The sequence below is a fragment of the Myotis nattereri genome, assembly GCF_964212035.1.
Source record: "Myotis nattereri genome assembly, chromosome: 18".
Taxonomy (NCBI): Eukaryota; Metazoa; Chordata; class Mammalia; order Chiroptera; family Vespertilionidae; genus Myotis; species Myotis nattereri.
Window position 1 is genome coordinate 13,575,889 of NC_138093.1, and position 21,879 is coordinate 13,597,767.

The 21,879-nt window shown below is 38.2% G+C and overlaps 1 protein-coding gene across 4 annotated transcripts in view; it reads right to left on the bottom strand.

The window, feature by feature from the left end:
• Positions 1 to 21,879, bottom strand: part of RPRD2 (regulation of nuclear pre-mRNA domain containing 2) — a 66,139-nt gene that overhangs the window by 11,682 nt on the left and 32,578 nt on the right. For 2 of the 4 annotated variants that reach the window (XM_081112730.1, XM_081112732.1), the window contains exons 4-9: positions 21,113 to 21,190; positions 19,797 to 19,849; positions 18,543 to 18,669; positions 15,185 to 15,360; positions 3,252 to 3,534; positions 1,401 to 1,661 (exon numbers count right to left, since the gene is read on the bottom strand). In XM_081112730.1, coding sequence (XP_080968856.1) covers positions 1,401 to 1,661; positions 3,252 to 3,534; positions 15,185 to 15,360; positions 18,543 to 18,669; positions 19,797 to 19,849; positions 21,113 to 21,190 — 978 coding nt within the window. The remainder of the gene's footprint in view (positions 1 to 1,400; positions 1,662 to 3,251; positions 3,535 to 15,184; positions 15,361 to 18,542; positions 18,670 to 19,796; positions 19,850 to 21,112; positions 21,191 to 21,879) is intronic. The other 2 variants (XM_081112731.1, XM_081112733.1) reach the window with 1 other exon arrangement.

The following is a 21,879-nucleotide window of genomic DNA, read 5'->3' on the forward strand; positions in this document are numbered from 1 at the left end:
TACTTTCCACTCAAAATTTTTCTGTGGCTGATTCACAAAAGGTCCATATCATGGCTTGTACCAAAAAAATAAATAAATAAATCTGAAAATTACATGAAGATTTGCTTCCATCTACTTGGAACTCCCCTAAAATAAACGAATAAGTTTTTCTCATATGTAATTCCCTTAGTTTAGAGAGCTCCAACAGAAAAAGACTAAGGAACCTATTCCTTTTTTCTCTACGAATGAAACCTACACCTCAGAGTACTGTAGGTGCCCCCAAAATATTGCTGACTGATTATAATCAGAGTTCCTGCAATTGTATAACTCAGCCACAGCATAATTTTAAGTGATTAATAAGTTTTTGCTTTTGAAATGGCCTATAAAATGAGATTATATAAGCAGCCTCCTTTATACTTTTACATTTTAAAACAATGGATTGATTTTTAACATAGGGAAAAAGTATACAAAGATAATTTTTTTTATTTTTTTTAATGATCAAAAATATGAACAGGTATTTCACACAAAAAATCATAAGCAAAGGAAAAATATTTAAACCACATCTTTAATCAAAAGGATGCAAATTAAAACAAACAACTTTTAAAGATTGAATTTAATAAAGATTAAAACAAAACGAAATAGTTTTGGAGAAGCTGAGGCACAACGGGGACTTTATATAGTACTTGGAACAAACAGTCCATTTCTGGAGATCATTGTAATTATAACATGAAAGGACTTAATCTAAGTGCTGATTTTTTGGAGAATCTATCTTTTAGAAATAATATATTTAAGTACTTATGAAGAAATGAAATAATTGGGATTTTCTTCAAAATAATCAGGATTGGGTAGGCCATGTGTTTATGTAGTTGAAGATGAGTGATGAGTATGTGGAGGTGCTCTACATACTCATTAAAATTTCAATTTAAAAAAAAAAGCCCTATATTCACATCAACCCTTATAGGAAGGGTTGTGCATAAAATTTTAGCATCATGGTTGTTCATGAAAAACAGTGAAAAACTGGAAACATACTGGATGTCTAATAATTAAAAGGCTTAAATAATAAAAAACTATATAGCTGAAATTTTAAATAGCTGGTTTCAAAACAGTATACGCAATATGCTTCAATTATTAAAAAAAAATTATTACAAATATTTAATCTCCCAAAACATTCAGATACACACACACTTGTAAGGTTATATACAAGTGATTTCCTTTGGGGTAGAGTTATATTTATTTTATTCTCTTCACTTATTTCTAATTTTTCTATAATGACCAAGTGCTGGTTTTATTTTCATATTTAAATATTATTAGGTAAATTTAAAAAATTACTTTTAATTTTAAAAATTCAACAAAAAACAGACTGATGGTTCAATTAGAACGATGACAGTCAGCCTTTTATCCTCTTTACGGGGCTTGCTTACCTGTATTTTTCATGACTGATGTTAGGCTACTGAGGATGGAACTGATCTTTGCCAGATCCACATTAGCCAGGTTTGGCAAAGCCAATGCTGGAGACGGGGACAGAAGGGAAGTATTCACAGGTTTTGGAAGAGGTGAGGTTGCTGTCATGGTCACAGGCACTGGGGCACATGAAGAGGCCTTTGAGATACTTTCTGTTGGCTTTGCAGGTACAGAAGTAGATACAGCTGACTTCTCCACAGGTTTTTCCTTCCTGTCCTCTACTGTTTAAACAAAGAGAACAAATATTATTGTATCTTATTACTATCCAGACTGTTTCCAGTATGAAACAACATGTCCTACCAGTTCCTGATTTGGGAGTGAAAAGCACTGTGCTTTATAGAAAACCACTCACTTCGTGATTTTTTTAAAAGCCCCACTCTTTATAATTTATGATCCTTCCTGACTTCAACACTCACTTAAAAGAAATTTCCCAAATTCATACTTTATCTTATTTTTAATGATTTGCATCTTCTTAGCATCTGTATATTAAATTTGTACATTTCTAGAAGCATGTTATTATTGGGTACACTTTTGTGTTCTGTCTTTCAGTAATGATATTTATGTCATAAACTGTCCTGTCTTTTTTGTTAACCTGAGAGCTTTCTAAAGAGTAGGAACTCTGTAATATACTTTACCGTATTTTTTGTGTGGCTTCCTGACATTGGCCTATTAGGGGATGCAATTAGGCACTAATTTGAAACTGCAATTTTAACTCTTGATGCTTTTAATAACAAAGACTATGCGCTGTATGGATAGCACATTAAATTCAACACAAATCAAAAACTCTCCAATTATTATAAAAGCTGGGGATGTCAGAGAAACAATTCACCAATGCAGGCTAGCTTTTTTTAAAAAGTATTTTTTGTATTGATTTTAGAGAGACAGGAAGGAAGGGGGGAGGGAGAGACGGAGAGAGGGGGAGAGAAGGAAAGAAGGAGAGAAATGTCACTATGAACATCCTCCTGGGGACTGAGCCTGCATCCCTGGCATGTGCCCTGACGGGGAATCAAACTGGCAACCTCTGGTACACGGAATGACGCTCAACCAACTGAGCCACACCGGCCAGAGCTATCCAGATTAATTTTGAAAGTGTGGTAAACAAGCTGTTGCTTTGGAATCTTGAAGGTTAAGAATGACAGAATGTAGGGAATTTCAGTGTAAGTGCTCCTCCCTCTAGAGCAGTACTGTTCAATAAAAATATAATTCAAGCTACATATATAAGTTTAAATTTTCTAGTAGCCACAATAAGAAAGGTAAAATTAATTTTAATGTCTTATTTATTTCAATATATTAATGTGTACCTTTTATACATAGAACACATCTCAAGCTTGATAAGCCACATTTCAAATGCTCAACAGTCACATGTAGCTAGTGGCTACCATATTGAATAACATAGATCCTGGGCAATGATTCTTCACCCATGTGGCTTACCAAATCCTGAACTATTGCTCGGGAGACAAGGCTTGCTACCTCGGTATTCTACCTTATAAGGATTGAACTATCTTTAATAAAACAATTTATTCATTTTTAGAGCGAGAGGAAGAGAGAGAGAGAGAGAGAGAGAGAGAGAGAGAGAGAGAGAGAGAGACCAATTTGTTGTTCCACTTATGTATGCATTCATTGATTGATTCTTGTATGTGCCTTAACTGGGGATAAAACCTGCAACCTTGGTGTACTGGGACAATGCTCTAACCAACTGAGCTTCCGAGCCAGAGGTAAACTATCTTTTAACATCTGTCTATGATAGATTTATTGGTGGGGAAATAAAACAGATAAAGAACAAGTTGTCTACTAATCACATAAGGACATACCAATAATTTTTGACCCATCATCCTCTACATCTGAGAGTTCCATGTCTTCCACATCACGATTATCTGTTGCAGGCTCAGGTGTGGCAGATTTCTCACTCTCCACAGTTGGTGACTGGGATTCCTCACCTCCCATTCCTTGAAAAGGAGACTCAGAGCCAGTCGGGGAGGGGGCATCCATACTTGGGGAAGGAACTGGTGATTCTTCTGGATCAGGAAGGGTTGATTTCAATTGATCCAGTTTTTTCTTTAAATTGTTCACTCGATTAGCAAAGGTTTTGTATGCCTAAAAGAGAAAGAATAAGTTTCAAGTGTACAATTCCATAATACATCATCTTTGTATTGCATTGTGTGCCTACCACACAAAGTCCAGTCTCCTTCAGTCACCATATATTTGACCCCCTTTGTCCTTCTTCAACCCTCCTCTCCCCCACCTCCCTTTCCCTATGGTAACTACCATACTACTGTTGTCTGATGTAACACTATTGATGTTAACCTTGATCACCTGGCTTAAATCTTATTGATCTGATTATCTTAATTTCCAATGCCTTAAAGCTGTGTGTCTTTTTCCTGTTTTTTTGTCTTGGACCATTCACTGAAAAATCATTTTGGTTGCTCATTCAAAAAACATTATTTTAAAAATGAAACGGAACAGAAAAGATTATAATAGCTTCTGCTTCTGGATATAACTGAGTAGCTTTTGTAGAGCCAGACATATACACATGCATCTTTTTATATGCATTCACATGTGTGCACATATATTTAAATGTATTGAAGAGTGCTGAGACAACCAAAACCTAAGTGACAAACCCTATGTACCAGGGGGAAACCATGAGGAGAGCTACGGTGACATTCTGCAGTTACCTTCTCTCTCGGGGTTCTGATACTAGGGAAGGAAGCAAGAATTTAAAAATGCAAGGCAAAAGGAAAAGGCAAAGGGTCACTATTAAACATAAATGGTCTGTATAGAAAAATACTGCAGATTGGAAAAGCCAACTTTTGATGAAAGAGGAAGGAAAGAACTGGCTCATCAATATGCTACTGTTTTTTCCTTCAAGATATTTGTAAAAGTCTGAAGCTGCTTAAGAGACAATTAAGAAGCCAAGAAGAAAACCTCTGAGAAGCAAAGTGGAGTTTAATGTAGTTTATTGGTGGCGAGGAGACAAGGTTTAGAATTCAGTGACCATCCCAGGCTCTCAGTGGGAAAAACCAATATCCTAGAAGCTGGAATGAACCACCAGAGAAAGACAAAGCCTTGCCCAAACTGCAATTCAGCCTTAAATCAGTTTACTTTCAGATTTGATTAATTTGATCAGCTCTCACAATATCTTCCTAGCAAAGGAAAGGGTGAATCCTCCCTAGAGGAAGAAAAATCATCTAGAGACTAAAAACACTTTCACATACAATGTCCAACATTCAATAAAAAATCAGTAGGCATGCCAAGAGAGAGTACTAAATGACCTAAAAGAAAAACAGTCACTAGAGACAAAATCACAACAGTTAAAGCCAACACTTAATTATCCAACAAAACCAACAGCTACTGTTTTATATGTTCAAGAAAATAGAGAAAATCCCCTCTCTTTCCCTTTCTGAACAATTCAGCCCAAAACCCATTAGCTGGAACTTGATGTAATAAGTGTAAGAAAGTGCAGCCAAAATGGGGTGAGAAAAATGTCTTCATGGGAGAAAGGCACTGCACGGGATGTTTGAAGCTCAAGCAAGAAAAAGAGAGAGCCCAGACAGGAGATTGGGAAAGAGACAGACATGTTGGAAGACTGGTTACACACAAGGGGATTGCTCAAATAAGTGATTATATAGAAGATAAAGGGAGCAAGGCTTTACACTGTTAAAAAAAAGCAATACAAATGTGGGAAGGAAGAAAACTAGAACAAACTTTGCATGTTGGATTGGGATTAGAAAACTCATGGTTTTCAATACATATAGACAAATCCTATATAATAAAAGGCTAATATGCAAATCGACCAAATGGTGGAATGACTGGTTGCTATGATGCGCACTGACCACCAGGAGGCAGACACTCGACATAGGAGCTGTCCCCTGGTGGTCAGTGTGCTCCTACAGGGGGAGCACTGCTCAGCCAGAAGACGGGCTCACAGCTGGCAAGCGCAGCAGTGGTGGGGGGAGCCTCTCCCGCCTCTGTGGCAGTGCTAAGGATGTCCGACTGCTTAAGCCATCATTCGGACATCCCCTGAGGGCTCCCAGAGAGGAAGGGAGCAGTAGAGAGAAATAGAAACATTAGTGATGAGACAGAATCATTCACTAGCTGCCTCCTGCATGCCTCCCACTGGGAATCAAGCCCGCAACCGGGGCATGTGCCCTTGACAGGAATCGAACCTGGACCCTCCAGTCTGCTGACTCTATCCCAGTGATGGCGAACCTATGACACGTGTGTCAGAGGTGACACGCGAACTCATTTTTTTGGTTGATTTTTCTTTGTTAAATGGCATTTAAATATATAAAATAAATATCAAAAATATAAGTCTTTGTTTTACTATGGTTGGAAATATCAAAAAATTTCAATATGTGACATGGCACCAGAGTTAAGTTAGGGTTTTTCAAAATGCTGACATGCCGAGCTCAAAAGGTTCGCCATCACTGCTCTATCCACTGAGCAAAACCAGCTAGGGCCTTCCTTATCTTTTCCTAGCTTCTGGTGGTGGCCATTAACCCTTGGCATTCCTTTGCTTGCAGCTGCATCACTACAATATCTGCTTCAGTTGTCACATAATGTTCTCCCTATGTGTCGGTATCCAAATTTCCCTCTTTTTATTAGAACGCCAGTTATACTGGAATAAGGCCCACCCTAATTACCTTATCTCAACTTGATTACATCTGCAAAGACCCTATTTCCATGTAAGGTCACATTCACATGTACTAGGGGTTAGAGCAGGGGTGGGCAAACTTTTTGACTCGAGGGCCACAATGGGTTCTTAAACTGGACCAGAGGGCCGGAACAAAAGCATGGATGGAGTGTTTGTGTGAACTAATATAAATTCAAAGTAAACATCATTACATAAAAGGGTACGGTCTTTTTTTTTTTTTTTAGTTTTATTCATTTCAAATGGGCCGGATCCGGCCCGCAGGCCGTAGTTTGCCCACGGCTGGGTTAGAGTGTCAACATATCTTTTTGGGGTACAATTCAACCCATAGCAATTAGAAAGGTAGAACTTTTCAATGGGCAAGCCTAGAAGATGTCACATTAATAAAAGATATCAAGTGGAATATTATAGGTAGTAAAATCAAACTTGTGTGCTATTTGAAATAATAAAAAGAGAAGCAAACAAATCAATTCTGTGATATTGCTTCTAAAGATGCATAATCTCAATCTGATCACAAAGAAACATCACATAAATCCAAATTGGGACATTATACAAAATATCTGACTTATAATCTTCAAACATATTTAGATTATGAAAGTAGAGGAAAAGACTGGGGAACCATTCCAGATCAAAGGAAAATAAAGAGAAATGCAATAAATACAAATTGTGATTCTAGACAAGATCATTTGCTTTAAAAACTGGTAAATTTGTATAGGGCCTTGGGGATTACATAATAATAGTGTCAATGTATCAATTAATTTCCTGATTAAATAGCTATATGTTATGCTTATGAAGAAAAATATAACTGGGAGGAAATACACATGAAAATATAGGGTATCCCCCAAAAATGTATACACACACTTTTTTATTAAAATACATTTTGGTTTCATTTAACAGCTATCAGCTGTTAAAAGTGTGTATACATTTTTGGGGGCACCCTGTATGTGAGGGATGGGGTATTAGCAATTTATTTTCAAACTAGAGGCCTGGTGCATGAATTTGTGCACAGGTGGGGTCACTTGGCCTGGCTGGCTATTGGGGCCGTCTTGCCCAGTCCTGATTGGGGCTGGCCAGCGGGAGGGGACCGCGGGCGGTTGGCCAGCCATGGGAGGTTGGCTGTGGGAGCGCACTGACCACCAGGGGGTAGCTCCTGCGTTGAGCGTCCCCTGATGGTCAGTGTGTGTCATAGTGACTGGTCGACCAGTCATATGGTTGCTTAGGCTTTTATATATATATATATATATATATATATATATATATAGAGAGAGAGAGAGAGAGAGAGAGAGAGAGAGAGAGAGAGAGAGAGAGAAGGAGGCCTGATGCACGAAATTCATGCAAGGGCCTTAGCCCTGGCCCCCACCTGCTGCGGCTTTGTCCGGAAGGAAGGCTGTCCGGAAGGATGTTAAGTCTAATTAGCATATTATGCTTTTATTACTGTATAACAGTGGTTCTCAACCTTCTGGCCCTTTAAATACAGTTCCTCATGTAGTGACCCAACCATAAAATTATTTTCGTTGCTACTTCATAACTGTAATGCTGCTACTGTTAGGAATCGTAATGTAAATATCTGATATGCAGGATGGTCTTAGGCGACCCCTGTGAAAGGGTCGTTCGACCACCAAAGGGGTCGCGACCCACAGGTTGAGAACCGCTGCTATAGAAGATGATTCAGGAAAACAAAATCTTCATGTATTTAAGGTATTTAAGTTTCAGATTGTTTCCAAAAAAAAGTAAGACCAAAAATATGAACAGCAAAAATGAAGAAAATATATAAACAAAATTTTACCAGAAAATTGAATTCTTTCTAAAAAGGAACCAAATGGCAATTCTTGAACTGAAAACTAAACCAACCAAAATTAATAGATAGGCGTAACAATAGATAAGAGTTAGCAGAAGAGATAATGAATTAGAAGACCAGTTCATAGAAAATATCCAGAAGGAAGTCCTGAGATAAAAAAAAAGGATAGAAAGTACAGAAAGGAAATAAAGAAATTTGGAACACAGCAATGAGATCTAATATATATTCATAGAGTTCCAGGAGGAAAGAAAAATGAAATGAGGAACAATTCATAAAGAGGTAACAGCCGCCGAAACCGGTTTGGCTCAGTGGATAGAGCGACGGCCTGCGGACTGGGGGGTCCCGGGTTCGATTCCGGTCAGGGGCATGTACCTTGGTTGTGGGCGCATCCCCAGTGGGGAGTGTGCAGGAGGTAGCTGGTCGATGTTTCTCTCTCATCGATGTTTCTAACTCTCTACCTCTCTCCTTTCCTCTCTGTAAAAACTCAATGAAAATATATTTAAAAAAAAAAAAAAAAAGAGGTAACAGCCAAGAGTTTCCTAAAATTTATGAAAATCATTAAGCCATTTATTAAGGGTTGAATTGTGTTCCCCCAAAATCTTCTATGTTAAAGTCCTAACTCTGTACCTCAGTATGTGGCCTTATTTGGAGAACAAAGTTTTTACAGAGGCAATCAAGTTGAAATGCAGTCATTAAGATGGGCCCTAATCCAGTGACTGATATCCTTACACAAAGGGAAAATTTGGACCCAGAGACACACATAGAGGAAAGACAACGCGAAGAAATACAGGGAGAAAATAGCCATCTGCAAGGCAAAGAGAAGCCAGAAACAGAACCTTCCCTTACAGCTCCAGAATCAACCCTGCTGACACCTTGATTTTAGATTTCTAGTGTCCAGAAGTATGGGGCAATAAGCTATTGGGTAAGCCACCCCGTCTGAAGTACTTTGTTATAGCAGTCCTAATAAACTAATATACCATTGATTTAAATAGTTCTGCAGCCCTAGCTGGTTTGGCTCAGTGGGTAGAGCATTGGCCTGTGGACTGAAAGGTCCCGGGTTCGATTCCGGCCAAGGGCACATGCCCGGGTTGTGGGCTTGATTCCCAGTAGGCAGCCAATCAATGATTCTCTCTCATCATTGATGTTTCTATCTCTTCCTCCATCTCCCTACCTCTCTTAAGTCAATAAAGAAATATATTTAAAAAATAAATAAATAAAAATAAATAGTTCTGCAAACCCAAAACCATACAAACTTGAAGACCACATCTATCATACCTAGACACAACATTATGTAACTACTAAAAAGCAGAGACAGAGAAAATAACATCTCTCTCCCTCTAACATTCTTTTATTCTCCATTCTGCTATATTGATTCTGAAATGCAAACGTGACCACATTAATAGCAAATGAAAGTCCTTTTCGGTACTTAAGTTTTTACTGCCTTAACTAAATAAATCAGGGCTTTTAACACAATTTCTGCCTCTGCCTCTATTGTTCTCTTTAATGTTGCCAAAGTCACAGAATGACATTGGTATTGTGATACCCTGTCTTCCAAAAGGAATGAACAACACTCCCCATTAAAAAGAGCTTTAGATGAAGCAGTTTAACTCTAGTGATAACTGCAAGAACAAATACCGATCCTCTCAGCCACAAACCAAATCAATCTACTTCCCAAGTCAGCTCCCTCCCCAAGATAGTCATTAAAAAAATATACTCCTTATGGAGATAGATTGCTGTAGAATATTTTATTACATGATTCTCACAGTAAATTCTGGGAAACAGAAATGTTAACCCATTTATTTTATGAATGAGGAAATGGTGGATAGGGAGGTTAAATTTCAGTTAACTAATAATTAGTTGATGTTAGAGTTTTTTGAAAAGTTCTTATGTCTAAAGCCTGGTGGGGTGATTTTTGTTCATTGGGAGGGAATTTTTTTCCCTATAGGAAATACTGAACACTGATAAAAAGTATAAAATTGTGTGTGGGGGGGGGGGGGAGGGGGAGGGAGAAGACCCATTTTATGAGTTCCCAAAAGTGATAGGTTTGGTAAAATTTTATTACAATCTATTTCCCATGATCTTTTCCTCCTTTAAAAAAAGTTCTGGCCGAAACCGGTTTGGCTCAGTGGATGGAGCGTCGGCCTGCGGACTGAAGGGTCCCAGGTTCGGTTCTGGTCAGGGGCATGTACCTGGGTTGCGGGCACATCCCCAGTGGGAGGTGTGCAGGAGGCAGCTTATGGATGTTTCTCTCTCATCGATGTTTCTAACTCTCTCCCTTCCTCTCTGTAAAAAATCTATAAAATATATTTAAAAAAAAAAAGTTCTGATAAACTACAATATAGTGAAATAAAAAAATTGATATACTTACTACCTAAAATGTTTTGAAAAGTTAATATTTTCTAATATTTATTTTAGATCTTCTTTTAAAGTTATAGAAATGTTATAAAAGTCATGTGCTTTTTCTTTATATCGTGAATTTGACTTATTTCATACTCTGCTCTTTACATCAGTGTTTCACCATAAAATTAACCCTATCATTAAAATACTAGAGGCCCGGTGCTCAGGATTCATGCACTGGTGGGGGGCATGGCCTATGGGGATTGGCCCGCTGTGGGAGCACTGCTCATCCCGGTCTGCCAAGTGGCTATGGACCTGCCCTCTGAGTGGCTGCTCCCTGGTCCGGCACCTTCCGTGGAGCCAGAGCACTCGCCTCTCCAGGGGACCCGGTTGGGGGACAATAGCACTGAGAGGTGGCGGAGTGGGCCTCAGTCCCACAGCGGCCACAAACCTGCCTCCTAGCCTTCGGAGTCAGCTCTGCGAGCCCAGCAGCAGGCGCTGTGTGGCCTGCAGGCATCTGGAGGCAGCAGCAGGGAGTGAGGAGGAGTCTGGGGCGAGGAGGCAACATTCGCAGCCCGGGTTCTTGCCTATTGGCCCAGGGTTCACAGTTCTCCTGCGTTGAGCGTCTGCCCCCTGGTGGTCAGTGTGCATCATAGCAACTGGTGGACAGGTTGCTGGGCTTTTATTATATAGGATATTATAAACTTAAAAAAAGTAAAATCTCCACCCAGTGTGGCACAGTGGTTGAGCACTGACCCATGAACCAAGAGGACCCTGGTTCAATTCCTGGTTAGGGCACATGCTCAGGTTGCAGTCGATTAATGATTCTCTCTCATCATTGATGTTTCTATCTCTCTCTCTCCCTTCCTCTCTAAAATAAATAAAAACAGTAAAAAAAAAAAAAAAATCTCACAACTGCCTCCTACTGCTTTCAGAACTTTGTTCGTAACTACCTCTCCAGTTTTTCTTATCACTTCCTCATACAAACCCAGCTACCAGAAACTGTTCTCAGGTCTACCAGTTTTGCCATGCTGTTATAGTCCCATGCTTTTGAAAATGCTCATCAGAGATTGTGAGCTTTCATTTATCTAATGACTGTAATTTCAGAGTTCAGCTCCTTTGGAAAAAATTTTCTCCATATCGTCTACCTCCAGTCCCAAATTAGATAAAAGTACCAATTCAATCTATTCTCACAGTATCCTCCTACTGTAACTTTTATCACACAAAATTGCAATGATGTGTTTTATTGTATTTTCTCCATCAGAGCAAAAGAATTCTGTGAGAACAATGTCTCTTTTCTCTGTATTACACAATACGTGGCACAGAGTAAGTGCTCAACAAATGCTTGCTTAATAGACCTCACCAAGCCATTTTTTGAATAGCCTCCAAAGCAGACTAAATGATTTTATATGATTCTATAAATAAAGGGCTAGGGATATAGGTCACTATTCAAAAATTATAAAGTATTTTTGGGTCAAATGATGAACTGACCATTCCCACTCATGTTTCTCCCTCCTGAGACTCCTATAAAACAAAAAGTAAAGGAATACAAAGGTATAAACCAACAACAAGAAATATACCTGAGAAAAAGATTTCTACAGATTTTCAGACAACAGAATGTGAATGGAAGAGTGAGAAGTGATGAGGCAGGGTGGAGAAAAATGAGTTTAGGAGTATACAGAAAGGGAGCTATACCTAGGAAAGGAGCAAATCTGTCTTGCAGAATCCCTGAGAAACTTTGATCCAGAAAATGATGAGTATAAAAGGATGGAGGAGTTAAGTAGTGGGGTTGAAAATAGGACAATTCATTAAAAGTGTGAATGCCAAACACTCATACCACCTCCTCTGCAGCCTTCACACCTGGTAGCCAAGGCACTATGTCCCAGGCAAAAAATGTGAGTTCTTCTCTACAGAGTTAAAATATCCTGGCAGAAAGACCCCAGCCTTCTCACATTTCGAGCTCCTCCTGCCCAGACTAACAGCCAGCTCCTCACCTACACAGACTTTAATGGTTAAACCCAAGAAGTAGAGAATCCCGACCTATGGATAGAAAGCCCCTTAATCAATAACTCATTCTTAACTAGGAATGGACAATGCGATACATGAATTTCGAGGAAAGCCAACATCATAAAAGAGAAAGACTAAGACAACTAGGAGGGAAAATAGAATAAAAGGCTCCACCAGGAAACAAGGCAATTCAGGGAAGAGAAAGAAGTTTTACTATCTTCATGGGCACTAGATACTGTGTCCATAAAATCAGAAAGGATTGCCATAAAAAAGGGAACACAGAACAAAAAAGAATTCTTAGAAATTTAAAATATGACTGTCAAACATAAAAATATGAAGAGGAAGCTGGAAGTTGAAATCTTCCAGAAAGCAAAACAAAAAGATCAAGGTTGAGAAAACATAGGACACATTAAATATCAACCTAGGAGATCCAACATGTGATTAATCAGTGTTCCAGAAAGAGAAAATAAAGGAAAAGGAAAGAGAGAAATTGTCCTGGAGTTGAAGAATACCAATCTTTAGACTGAAAGAGCACACCAAGTAACCCATAAAGAATGAAAACCATGTAGATACATCATTGTAAAAATTTCAGAACATCATGGACAATGTCCCTAAAAAGCTTACAGAGAAACAAGAGTCATCCCCAAAGGATCTTGCAAAGACTTCATATCAACAACACTAAAGACAATGGAGAAATGTCTTCTAAACTATGAGGGAAAATGCTCTTCAACCAGTCAAACTATCAAAGCATATGTGAAAACAGAATAAAGACATTTTTAGATATAAAGATTCAGAAATTTCTTTCTTGCAATACCCTCTTTTTAAAAAAATTTATTGAGCCCTAACCAGTTTGGCCCAGTGGGTAGAGCGTTGGCCTGCAGACTGGAGGGTTCCAGGTTTGATTCTGGTCAAGGGCATGTACCTTGGTTGCGGGCACATCCCCAGTAGGGAGTGTGCAGGAGGCAGCTGAATGATGTTTCTCTCTCATCGATGTTTCTAACTCTCTATCCCTCTCCCTTCCTCTCTGTAAAATCAATTAAAATATATTTAAATAAATAAAATAATTTTTTAAAAATAAAATAAAATAAAAATTTATTGAGGATGTGCTCCAGCAAGATGAGAAAATACCAAGAAAAGAAGACACAAATCTTCAAAATAGAGGGCTTATCTAAGAATAACAGTAAATACTAATCCTAGGATGAGATCTAGAGACCTAAAACTGGATCAGGAGAATGGAAGTTCAGGCAGAAAGGCCTCTGGGGAAAATGTAGATTCAGAATATCTGAAGCAACAGAGAAAAGGGAGGGGTGGTGGGGAGGGGAATATGAAAAGGCAAACAATGCAGGTAAAAAAGAAATTCTATAAGAAAGCCAAATATTTCTAATATATCCATAGTTAACACAGACCTTGCAGTGAACAAATGTTTACATGGATATAATGTAAGCTTTATTTATTAATTTCCATCCTTTAAAACAAGGAAGACAATTATGATTACAGAATGGAATGTAAGTATTATCTACCTTACAAAAGTATGTAAGTATAGTTCATTGAAGCTGGGAAACTGAAGAGATAGGTGAAAACTAATGGGAAAGGATAGGATGTTAATATTCTCATTTTACAAAGCAGGGAGTCTAGAGTTAGTGGTCAAAAAATAGTATAGTATAGCTGACCCTTGAACAATAGCGATCTGAACTGCACAGATCCATTTATAAGAGTCCATTGGCCCTCTGTATCCCCCAGGTTTCCCATCCACAAATTCAACCACCCGTGGATTGAGAACAGAATTTTCAATCTGCAGATGTGTTGTTCTGTCATTTTATATAAGGTACTCGAGCATCTGCAGATTTTGGTATCCGCAGCGGGTCATGGAACTATGCCCAGTGGATACTGAGAAATGACTGCCTAGTAGTAAGTTTTGGGGGAGTCAAATGTTATATGCAGTTTTTCATCCGCACAGGGAATGAGGGTCAACACCCCTAAACCCCATGTATTCAAGAGTCAACTGTACTTCCCTTTACAAAGGTAATACAAAGATTTAAAACAGTTGTATAATAATACTGGGAGAAAGCGGAAGGCTGGTAAATATAAGCTAAATCCTCATTTGTCACATCAAGTAGTTAAAAGATCTTTCTTAAATAGGATAAACCAAGAAAGAACCATATGGACATATAATTTAGAAATATGGAGGCAAATGCTAGAAAAATAGTTAAATGAGGTAAAAGGAATGGCTTTTAGGAAGTGGGACTGGTGGGTTCTATAATACTGTATGCTTTTACATATGGTGATTAAAACTTTAAAAAAATTATGTACAAAATGAACATTATCAACTCCTTTTCAGTGGATTCTTTTTTTTTTTTTTTTAATATATTTTATTGATTTTTTACAGAGAGGAAGGGAGAGAGATAGAGAGTTAGAAACATCGATGAGAGAGAAACATCGATCAGCTGCCTCCTGCACATCTCCTACTGGGGATGTGCCCGCAACCAACGTACATGCCCCTGACCGGAATCGAACCCGGGACTCCTCAGTCCGCAGGCCGACGCTCTATCCACTGAGCCAAACCGGTTTCGGCTTCAGTGGATTCTTAACGCAGTCAATTTACATGAAATTTAGTAACAGAATGTTTCCATCTAGTCTTCTACATATATTTCAGCCTAATTTTATATCCTGTAACAATAACTTGACATACTCTCTTTGAAATTCTAAGACATAAGGCATAATAATAACCAGGGTATGCATGAGCTTTAGCATCAAAAAGACCCAGGTCTAATTTAGACTCCACCACTTGCTAGCTATAATAGTATTACCTATCCAAGGTTCTAAACCTCTTCAAAAGTAACTTCTTCATCTGTGAACTGGAGATAATGTTTATCCACATTGAGTTAGGTAACACATGTAAAACAGTCACTGACATAGAGTAACCAATCAATATGATAGCTCTAATTACTACTTACATTGGCCACCACTTTTACTTCTTTGTATTGTGCTTCATAGAAAATTCCAGCATTTTCCAGTGCTTCTGTTAGTGAGGGCCCATTTTTCACCTGCTTATCTAATCCATTTACAAATTCCTCCAGCTTGGCGCTTGCCTCCTCAAATTCTTTGGAGAACTTCTTCCCACCGGTCTTATCTAAAATAACAGAGGAAGTATTCATTTCAGGATAAAAAAGAAAAAGTAAATAATTTAATTTTCTGAAGAAAACCTCCCTCCAGATTATCAGTGAACCTGTTCTTACTGCCTTAACATGTAATAGTCTCAGTCTCATAGTTTCAACTTTAAAAAGCTTCTCCAAATCACAAAACAGATTATTAAAATGATTCATGTGAATCTGCTAGAGTTAAAAGCAATAGTGCATCATGAAAGTACCAATAATCACAGTAAACAAAAGGAAGTCCAACTAAAAGAAAGTTCATTGATTTTCTTTACAAATTTGATGCCATTCTACTACTTTGGAATAATGGAATGAGGCTTGATTCTGTTCACTTAGACCAGGGGTGGAGAACCTTTTTTCTGCCAAGGGCCATATGGATATTTATAATATCATTCATGGGCCATACACAATTACCAACTAAAAAATTAGCTTGCTGTATTTGGTCAAACATTTAATGAACTCACCACTAATGCCTTAGCAGGGCCAGACCAAATGATTTCTTGGGCTGGATGTTCCTCACCCCTGACTTAGACCATTAACTTTTAATCCTCTAGAACAGTGGTTCTCAACCTTCCTAATGCCACGACCCTTTAATACAGTTCCTCATGTTGTGGTGACCCCCAACCATAAAATTATTTTCGTTGCTACTTCATAACTGTAATGTTGCTACTGTTATGAATCATAATGTAAATATCTGATATGCAGGATGTATTTTCATTGTTCACGACCCACAGGTTGAGAACCGCTGCACTAGAATGTGTAAGATACATGAAAAAACTAAGGTTCAGAAAAGTAAAGATAAAGTGACCGCTCTGTGAATCACACTAAAAACTCTTCTTTCCTATCTGAAGATGTCTAATAATTTCATATATGAAGAGTACAAACCCTCAATTATTTTTGCATCAATAATGATATTATGGCGCTAACCGGTTTGGCTCAGTGGATAGAGCGTTGGCCTGCGGACTTAAAGGTCCCAGGTTCGATTCCGGTCAAGGGCATGTACCTTGGTTGCAGGCACATCCCCAGTAGGAGGTGTGCAGGAGGCAGCTGATCGATGTTTCTCTCTCATCGATGTTTCTAACTCTCTATCCCTCGCCCTTCCTCTCTGTAAAAAATCAATAAAATATATTTTTTTTAAAAAGGAAAAAAAAATAATGATATTATGGCCCTGGCTGTTGTGCCCCATGGTTAGAGCACTGACTTGAGCACCAGAGAGTCTCGGGTTTGATTCCCAGTCTTGGACACGTAACTGGGTTGTAGATGATCCCTGGTCTGGCTGGAGTATGTGCAGGAGGCAACCAACCGATGTGTCTCTCTCACATCGATGTTTCTTTCTCTCTCTCTGCCTCCCTCTTTCCCTCCCTCCCTTTCATTCTCTCTAAAAAGCAATCAATGGGCCGAAACCGGTTTGGCTCAGTGGATAGAGCGTCGGCCTGCGGACTGAAGGGTCCCGGGTTCGATTCCGGTCGGGGGCATGTACCTGGGTTGCGGGCACATCCCCAGTGGGAGATGTGCAGGAGGCAGTTGGTCGATTTTCTCTCTCATTGATGTTTCTAACTCTCTATCTCTCTCCCTTCCTCTCTGTAAAAAATCAATAAAATATAGTAAAAAAAAAAAAAAAGCAATCAATGGAAAAAATATTCTCAGGTGAGGATTAAACACACACACACACACAAAAAACCCAATAGTGACATTACGAACTGTTACTTACACTTCTAAGTACTTCATTCCCCATGACTGTAGGAATATGGCTTTAGAAAAGGGCACAGATTTTGGCTGTCTCTCATCAGCTGTGTAACTTAGGCAAGCTATTCATCTCCTTATGAAGTCTTGAATTTCTCATATATAAAATGGAAATTTTTAATATACTTCTGGGTTGTTGTGGGAATTAAATTCAATAACATGTTAAATTTATTTATTTATTTATTCAATTAGCAATAATCGTGCCTCAGATAAACCCCATTGACTATGATACTGCCACTGTGCTAAGCTAACATGTTAAATTTAAAGGATGTTACAATAACAAAATAAAGGCCAAAATGAATATCTAGTAGCCATTTACTCATTACTTCAAAAATATTTATTAAATGCCTATTATGTCCCAAGCAAGCACTGGTCTAGGCTGGATACAGCAGTGAACAAATAAGGATAATTTTACCAGTCAGTGTGATTCAGTGGTTGAATGTTGACCTAGGAACCAGGAGGTCACGGTTTGATTCCTGGTCAGAGCACATGCCCGGGCTGCAGGCTCCATCCCCCGTAGGAGGCATGCAGAAGGCAGACCATAGATTATTCTCTCTCATCACTGATGTTTCTATCTCTCTCTCTCCCTCTCCCTTCCTCTCTCTGAAGTCAACAACAAAAAATATATATTTAAAGCACAAAGGATAGTTTCTACCATCATGAGATTTATACTATGATAAACTATTAATATTATTTATGCCCTGGCTGGTTTCTCAGTGGTTAGAGCGTCAACCCAAGCACCTAAGGGTCACGGATTCAATTCCCAGTCAAGGGCATATACCTGGGTTGGGGGTTTGCTCCCCACCCGCTATGGGGCCCATGTGGGAGGCAACCAGTCTATGTGTCTCTCTCTCACATCAATGTTTCTCTCTCTCTCTCCCCCACCCCATCCTTTCCACTCTCTGAAAAGCAATGAAAAAAAATATCCTCAGGTGAGGATTAACACACAAAAACAAAACAAAAACTATTATTTATAATTTACAATGTAAGGACAAGAGAGCAACTAACTAGAGTTTATGAGGCATTACAATGACCGTATTAAAGAGCATACTCAAACCAGTTAATCACATATTTGAAATAGACCTGCCTATATATAACCTAATATATCAAGAAAGCACCAGAAATGAAGAACATGACAGAATTTATTTCTTTCGGTTTTTAAACTTATTTTTTTCCAGCTTTCTTGAGATATAATTGACATATAAAACTGTGAGAGTTTAATGTGCACAGGTGAAGGACAGAAATTTACTTACGAAATGTATATGCATATAATCAGTACCTGGGAAACCAGAGCTGGCACAATTGCTCTCTACAATCAACTGAGGGTTCTCTTTATGGAAGAAGCCAGTCTTACTTGAAAATGACAGATCTGGGAAGAAAATCTGAGTTGTTCTTGTTAAAAAGATGCAAGTATTACCTTTTAAGCATTTGAGAGTTTCTGTGCTACACACATCCACCCGCATAGTTGACAGCTGTTTTTCCTTCAATTCTATCTGATCTTCTGAGCGCTTGTACAGCAACAGCTCTTCAATGAGGGCCTGAGACTGAACACAGAGCAGAGTCAAATTTCATTCACAAGATCACTGATTTATTTATCTTTCCCCATTAAAACCTAATAAAACCCTTCACATTGCATCATAATCAGGGATATCAATAGCAATTCTCATGTCAAAATATTCTTTTAGTCTTATACTTTAAAAGATCCTTTTCCTGCCCTGGCTGGGTGGGTGAGTTGGGTGGAGCCTTGTCCCATACACCAAAAGGTTTGTAGGTTTGATTCCCAGTCAGGGTACATACATAAGTTGCGGGTTCCATCCTGGGCCAGGACATGTACGGGAAGCAACCAATTGATGTTTCTCTCTCTTTTTCCCTTCTTCTCTCTCTAAAATCAATCTTCTCTCTCTAAAATCAATCAACACATATCCTTAGGTAAGGATTAAAAAAAAAAAAAAAAGGCCATTTTCCTTAGTTATTCAAAGCTACTTTATAGATGTAAGGTTAAGAATGAAACAAAGGTTCACTTTAAATCTTTAAATTTTAATTAGATAAACATAGCCTTATTATTCTAACTGTATACAAATTTTAATTTAGTAGAGCTTCAAAGAAAGATGAACCCCTTGTTGGGGGATTCAGTATAGAACTAAGCCTGTAACAGATTTTCTGTAAGGTTATTTTTTCCATTAGGGCAGTGGTTCCCAACCTTCCTAGTGCCGCGACCCTTTAATACAGTTCCTCATGTAGTGGTGACCCCCAACCATAAAATTATTTTCGTTGCTACTTCATAACTGTAATTTTGCTACTGTTATGAATCATAATGTAAATATCTGATATGCAGGATGTATTTTCATTGTTACAAATTGAACATAAAGCATAGTGATTGATCACATAAACAATATGTAATTATATATGTGTTTTCCGATGGTCTTAGGCGACCCTGTGAAAGGGTCATTAGATCCACAAAGGGGTCGCGACCCACAGGTTGAGAACCGCTGCATTCGGGGAAACAGATAAAACTTCAAGTAATCTGATCCCAATCTGGATTCCCTTAGAACTTAAAATATAATTGATGTACAAATTGAATAAAAATAAATCTTACTGGACTACACAGGAAGCTGTAACACAAAAAGGATAAATAATGCTTTGGCCATGTTCAACATATTCTGTAACTTACTCGAAATTCAGCAACTATCTTAGATTTGAGAGCAGCTTTTGGATTCGTGGATGCTGTTGGAATGAAACAAAACATCATTAAGAATACAGACAGAAAATATCGACTAATATTCAGAAAAATTTTAGCTCTTATAGTTAAGGGTGTACTTTTTAACATATGTCAAACATGCACATTTAAATCATAGTATCTAGAATAGTGGAATATGAAATTTAAACATTCCCAAGCATGGTCAATATAAAAACATATGACTGACCGACTTACCTCCAATAGGCCCTTTAAGTCATAAAGTCCTAGAATTATTGATTTGGAGATCCTGAGATACATGAAGTACCTTTTTTCCTAGTCTGACTGAGTGTAAGAGGATCTCAATACTTCAAAATAAGAGTGTTAAGGAGCAGGACATCCAATTAATCCTGAGCACCGGCTGAAGAAAATTATTTACAAACATCAACTCTATTCCTATGTATTTTAGCTTTGGATTTCTTTTTCTGGTGACTCAGTTCATAGTAAAAACAGGCAAAGTAAGTTCTAAGTACATTACCACTGTGGTGGAACTTTGGCTGAAATGATGACTCCTGTTGTTCCTAAGCATGCAACTTATGCCCAAAAGGAAGATAGAGGACTCCCTTAATCATGACGAATATCAAATACTTGCTGGAGCAAAACCATCCCAAGTGTCTTGATTCACCTCCCAATTCTCACTGTCTTTTACCTTGTTCCCTCCACACCTTCAGGTCTTTCTCAATATTCCTGTTTGGCCCACAGCAGCCTATTACATGCAGTATTCCACTCCCTTGATCTCATGCTGGGTAAACATGATAAACATAGCAGGAGCTCCTGTTAGAGAATGAGCTTCTGGCCTGATCTGAGGCCCATGTCTAATCTGGCAGAGTGTATCCCCAAATCTGAAGGATTTCATGGCTCCCACAGAAATGCTTCTTAATGCCTAGTCTCCTCTTCAGCTCTGTTGTTTAATGCCAGCTGCCTCTAACTTCATATGTCTTTGAACCTGAGCGTTAGCCTGGGCACTATCAAGTATTTATTTTCTTCTTTCAATCCCCCAACTACTCTTGAATCTTCACTCATTTAAACCCTCTTCCTGCATTTTCTTTGTTTAAAAGTAGTTTTTGTTTTGTTTTGTTTTTAAGAAGGAACTCCATGATGGCTTGTTTAGTGTAAGTCACTGGGAGCCTCCCAGGCCTGGAAAACACAGGTTTGCCCATAGTTTACGCGAGGTATGATGTCAAATGGTCTACATTTTCTTCTGCTCCAAAAAGAGGAGTTAATTTTATATTAGTTGAGATTTTATTCCTTACTTTGTGATTTCTTCCACTGCTTATTCGGTTGTTTGTTCAGATTTTCTTTCAGCTGCTTCTGAGTTTTGAAAGTGGTACCTGGAAAACATTTCAGTTTTTGCAATCTGGCATTATGGGAAGCTGTTCTGTCTGTCCACTTGAGTGTCAAAGTTGTAGCACGAAAAAAGGCAATCCGAGACTGTGTGTTGTTTCTTTCTTTCCTTTTCTTTCATTTTTATTTAAAAAAAATAAAATAAAACACCTACCAGATCTCTAAGAAGCTGTCAAATAAACATGATTTCTACTGTCAATGAAATGACTGATTTTCAGAATAGGACAGGAAGCTTAAAAATACCAGTTAACACATTCCAATGAAGAATTTAACAGCTTCTTAGAAGTTGCTATTTGTAAAGCAAATTTCTAGTCAATAATGGTCATGATTTAAGATATCACCAGCTTCTATTCCATGACTTAATTGCATGTATCTAATACATAGGAACTAAATAATTTTTAAAAAAATATGCATGCCACTTACTGTAAATCTAAACCAAAATAGAGACTAAAGAATGCCAATATATGCTTAATATCAAATACCTAGTAAAAACTGAAATCCGGTCCAAAAATTCTCCAAAGTAAGAGAACAGGGCAGTAATTATTAAGCACAAAAAGTGAACTTTAGTTTAAACACTTGATGTAAAGCAAATGGAATAATTAGATGACCATCATCACTTAATATGCTTGACTTTCTTTAGTCAATAAAAACAAAATCCAACCCTCCCCAAACCAAT